General features: G+C 45.7%; 1 protein-coding gene across 1 annotated transcript; it reads left to right on the plus strand.

The window, feature by feature from the left end:
- The first annotated feature begins 1,709 nt into the window (after positions 1–1,709).
- LOC109755001 (BTB/POZ and MATH domain-containing protein 1-like) lies at positions 1,710–3,164 on the plus strand. Its single transcript, XM_020313886.4, has one exon. It carries the CDS (start codon positions 1,880–1,882, stop codon positions 2,861–2,863), a length of 984 nt encoding a protein of 327 aa, XP_020169475.1. The 5' UTR covers positions 1,710–1,879; the 3' UTR covers positions 2,864–3,164.
- The last annotated feature ends 2,230 nt before the right edge of the window (positions 3,165–5,394 follow it).

The following is a 5,394-nucleotide window of genomic DNA, read 5'->3' on the forward strand; positions in this document are numbered from 1 at the left end:
TAGTGTCTAGAAATCAATGGTGTCAAGCATAGGTTCGCCTAAACCATGGTTCCGTAAAACATTGTCACCAAATAGGGTTTGCCCCTCCCTGCATGCCAGCGCTTGAGTGTTGTTGGGTCTATAATTCACGGGCGAGAGAAGTGGGTTATATATTAGGCATATATTATAAATTGAACACAGATATTTGGTAGGACATTATTTTTGTATTAATTATGCGATAATATTAATATTTGGTATGTGATTAATTGCACGCTAAACATGCTGATCGCCTACCGTCGGAGCAATCTAGTTACGTTTGATTGACCTGCTTTTGATAGCCAAGGTCGGTTGAAGCCCAAACTCGTAATACGATTCCGTATACATATCGAAAAGGCGAACTGGCAAACAAAATAGGCCCATCTTAGTTTACAGTCCGTCCTGGCTAGGTTTGATCTTCCGTGTAGGTCGGGCTCTCGTCTGCTAGATTTGTCACGTTGAGTCGTCGAGAATCGAGATCAGATCGACCAATCTCGTTGCCGACTTGCTTTGTCGCCGCTCGCCGCCTCGTTGCTCGCTCGCTCTGCGCCGCCCGTCGGGCGCCAGGATTCCATCCAGACCATAAGCGGCGAGGTCGAAGCTGATGCTTCTGCCGTGCTAGGCACCCGCCAGTCCCCCTTTGTTTTCAAGGTACTCTAGTACTAGCCAGTGCAGTATTTTTTTATGAAGAAATTATTACGACCTAGTACTTGTCTGGCAGTAGCTAACAATACACTTGGTAATAAAATCAATTCTTAGCTGCCTTTGCTGGGACTCATGTCGACCTCAGGATAGTAGCCGCATTCCTGATCATCTGGCCCCCTTGTTTAACAGAGTTGGGGAGTTTTCCTTGACTTTTTTGTTCAATTATGTAGTTATATTCTTTTTTGTCAGATAATCTATCCTTTTGTATAATACTCCCTCCGTTCTCAAATATTTGTTTTTATAGATATTTCAACAAGTCACTATGTACGAAGCAAAATGAGCGAATCTACACTCTAAAATATATTTACATACATCCGTATGTTGTAGTCCATTTAAAATGTCTAGAAAGACAAATATTTGGGAACGGAGGGAGTATATATTGCAGGGCAATCATACAATTGACATAGTATTAGATTGTACATATGTCCTAGGAAAGCATTAGATTGTACATAATTGTTAAAGACTGCACACATACAATCAACAAAATTATGCTTATTTCCCAACACTTGAGTTCACAAAAGATATTAATTGCATCTGATAGCCCAGACTATGAATTTAGTGGTACTCTCTGTGATTATTTTGCACACCTAAATGGCTATGTGGTACCGCGCCATGTTAGTATTATGCAATTAGCCTAAAATATATAATCAGGCCATTCAAAAAAGAAAAAGGAAAATTGTTTGTTCTAGATATTTCATTTGAAAATTGACTCCACTTTTGGCTCACACTATATGCTCACTAGTATTTCTCTGTTCCTAAATATAAGCCTTTTTAGAGATTCCACTACAAACTACATACAGATGTAAATAGAAACATTTTAGAATGTAGATTCGCTCATTTTGTTTCGTATGTAGTCCATAATAAAATCTCTAGAAAGACTTATATTTAGGAACGGAGGGAGTACATTACATGTTCTCTTATGGTCTTTTTTGGCTCGTAGATAAAGGGTATGAGCAATAATCTGTGGGCTGTTGCAGGTGCCGCGAAAACGTCGTGTGTAAACCCAGCCGGAGCGCGTGCTGCCTGCGGCACTTGAACTGAAACGGCGAGCGGCGTGTGCTCTGCCGGCGGTTGGGGTCTCCAAGCGTCTCCATCCAGTACTCCTGGTGATAAAGATCTTTCCTTCTGCGTCGCAGGCCAAAAGTTTGAACCCCACGCCATGGTGGTGGACTCCATTTTCGCAGACTTCAGGCTTGACCCGAAAAGCGACTTGTATCTCTTCCAAACCCTCGGCGTAGGGGGGGACGTCCTGCGCATAGGATGCCACCCGCGCGGGACTGGGCACAGAGACGACGGCGACCTCTCCGTCGCCCTGAGGCTGCAGAGCAAATCCAGGAGCGTCAAGGCCGAATTCGAGGCCTTCCTGGCGGGCGGAGACGACGGCGCACCACCGCTCAAGGCAAAGCGGTCCACGTTTACGCAGGAGAAGACCCCCGATGACCACGACGGCGTCGACGTCCATGGCTGGTTCCATTTCATGCGGGGCGACGTAGACTCGCTTTTCGCGGCGCACGGCGCGGCCACGCTGGTGTGCGGGGCCGTGCTTGTGCGCGGCGACGACCCCGTCCCCGTCCCGGCGTCCGACATGGGCGACCACCTCGGGCGCCTGCTCGACCGCGCCGACGGCTCGGACGTCTCCTTCTCGGTCGCCGGCGAGACGTTCCGCGCGCACCGGGCCGTCCTCGCCGCCCGCTCGCCGGTGTTCAGGGCGGAGCTCTTCGGGTCCATGGCGGAGGCCGCGATGCCATGCATCACCCTGCACGACATCGAGCCGTCGACGTTCCGACTTCTGCTTCGGTTCGTGTACATGGACCGGCTGCCGACGGACGAGGAGCTTCCAAGCTCTTCGGAGACGACCGAGCTGTTCCAGCGTGTGCTTGCGGCGGCCGACCGGTACGATCTGGGCAGACTGAAGCTCCTCTGCGCCCAGAAGTTGTGGGAGAGCGTGTCGGTGGAGACGGTCGCTACTACTTTGGGTTACGCTGAAATGCATAGCTGCCCGGAGCTGAAGAAGAGGTGCCTCGACTTCTTCATGGCGGACAAGAACTTCAAGAAGGTGGTGGTCACCGACGGCTACTTCTGGCTCATCGGACGCTTCCCCTCCATTATTTATGATATAAGAGCACGGGTTGATGAGACTTGATTCACGCCAATATTCATTCTAGTCTTGTGCTGAGTCGACTGTTGCAACAATTCTTCTTCGAGATGTGCAACATTTTATTTTTGTGCTGCAACATATCAGAGAAAGCATCATATATATTCACAGAAAAAGAGAAATCATCATATATTTACAACATTTTCAAATTATTATCACATCAAAATCAAAACATAATTGCAGAAGAATTATTATGTGTTTTCAACATAAACAAGTCTCCGGATCACAACAAAAACAAAAGAAAACTGCAATGTATCAGGTAACAGTTGCAACAGTTTAATGCAACAAATCTAGGGAATAATTCTTCTACCGATCATGGGAGCTACATCATTTCTTCTGTCGAGGGTCTCGACTCCGTGTCTTCTTCTTCTTCAAGTTTCCGTGGCACATGACCAATTTTTTCTTACTCCAACTATAAGGGAGAGCACACATATTTAAGGTCGACCGTTGCATCTCCAAGATGATTCACCACTTTGTTGCGGGAACTGTGGGACGAATGATCTGGTTTGACCCAACGCTTGGCGTGATGCCAGATTGATCAGCCGAGACAGAACATTTCCCTAAAATCTATTGTTCTAGATTTTTCTTCTCCATGTCTCGTCCATTATATATATGCAATTAAATAGCTACTCATCTTTCATTGATCGCATTTGCGGCAGCCGCAGCCAATGCCTTCATATGTTTTTTTCTTGAGACAATGATGCCTTCATATGTGCCTCAGTACGATTTCGTCGGGTCATGGGTACCGGAGGAATGACAATCGTTCGTCCACTGAACAAGGGCACATGGAGCGAAACTCGAGCCCATGGAATTCCCTTTGAAAGGTTTAGAACACAGCCCATAGAACAAAAGGCTCATTCCTGATGGCCCAAATCTTGTTCTGTAATTGAATTGCAGGTCTGCACGGCAAACCCTATTTGGCGCCTTTAATGCTGGCTAAAGGCAATTTTGCCAACCGGCGCACACCCCCCATCCTAGTTGGGCCGATCCATTTAGAATTTTTTTCTATTTAAAATTCACAAAATGTGTGCGGGAACGACAGGTCGAACTCATGACCTCTAGTTCACAGAGTAGAGCGCAAATCACTAGAATAACGTATCACTTGTGTCAACGGTTCCGTCGTGCCTTCTCTCGTTCTCTTCAAAGAGAAAAGGGCTGCAACAGTTTGCCCCCTCACTACGCCAGCAAGGCCGGGGGTTCCCTTCCCCTCCGTTCACCACTCCGGCGACGGCTGGGGGAGGGAACCCAGGATTTTCTATCCTGGTTTATACTTAGGGATAGGATTGTAGATTTCTTGGTCGACGCTTTGGATTGGTAGCGGGACATTGGGAATAATTGTTCCCCGATCCCGGCCACATCTCGACGGCGTGCGATGTCGATGGATCGAAGGGAGTTGTTTTCTGCCATTACTCCTGTGTGGTGGATCTATTGTTCAGGGGTGTTGTCGGTGAGGCAGCGGCTGCCGCTTCGGATGGCGATGGTGACGAACAATAGGTGACGACCTCTCTGGTAACAGGTTTGTGTCTGATGGTTGGCGAATCTGTCGGTCTTCTTCGACAGCGTTGCCTGAAGACGGCGTTTTCGAGACGTGAAGCGCTCGGGGTTATTCCCCGACCGACATGCCATAGCGATAGGTGTTCTGTTATTCATTGCAATCCTTTATTCGGTTCAGAAAGCTTCGATGTGATGTGGCGCCGACAGTCATTTGGTTTGTGGCTGCTATCTCATCTACCTCTCGTGGAGATGTCGAAGAAAGACGATAACAGGCTTGGATTTAGTTGAGCAATCTCTCCCCTTAAGGACTTTGTTGTAATTTTTATTTTCTTGGGGGTGGATATGTCGTTATTCCGGGACAGTTTTCTACTCTGTTTCGGTGTGTGCCACACGCAATGTATGTTGGACATTTGCCTAATGAAAATGTGGTTACCCCTAAAAAAAAGTTTGCGGCAACCAGCTGGTTTTGGGAAGCTTCCCAAACCGGTTTTTCCAGTTCGCTGGACGTTCTCCAAAACGGTTTTTATTCAGTTTTTTCTTGTTCATTTTTCTTTTTTATTTTCCTCTTTTTTGTCTTCTTAAATGCGCACTTTTTTTAAGTTCGTGAAACATTTTTTAAAACCTTCCAATTTTTTTTCTTCAATTCATTAACTTTTTTGAAACTCGTGGACTTTAAAAAAATAAATCAATGAACTTTTATTGAATTCCATGATTTTTAATCAAAATCGATGAACATTTTTGCAAAATCAGTGAACTTTTTTCAAATTCATGAACTATTTTGAAAATCAATGAACTTTTCCAAAAAACAATTAAGTGGATGAACTTTTTTTCAAAAATGATGAACTTTTATTTGAAAATCACTGAAATTTTTTCATATTTGTGAAAAATATTCGTATTTTTTCATTTAGTTTTTTAGATTCTTTTTTGTGAACCATCAACCGGTCAACGGTTGACTTGTAAGAGGTTAACCTGTCAACTGTGAAATCTATCGATCGAGCACGAGGCACGCCCGCAGCGATCGTTGC

Source organism: Aegilops tauschii, chromosome 7, assembly GCF_002575655.3.
Source record: "Aegilops tauschii subsp. strangulata cultivar AL8/78 chromosome 7, Aet v6.0, whole genome shotgun sequence".
Lineage (NCBI taxonomy): Eukaryota > Viridiplantae > Streptophyta > Magnoliopsida > Poales > Poaceae > Aegilops > Aegilops tauschii.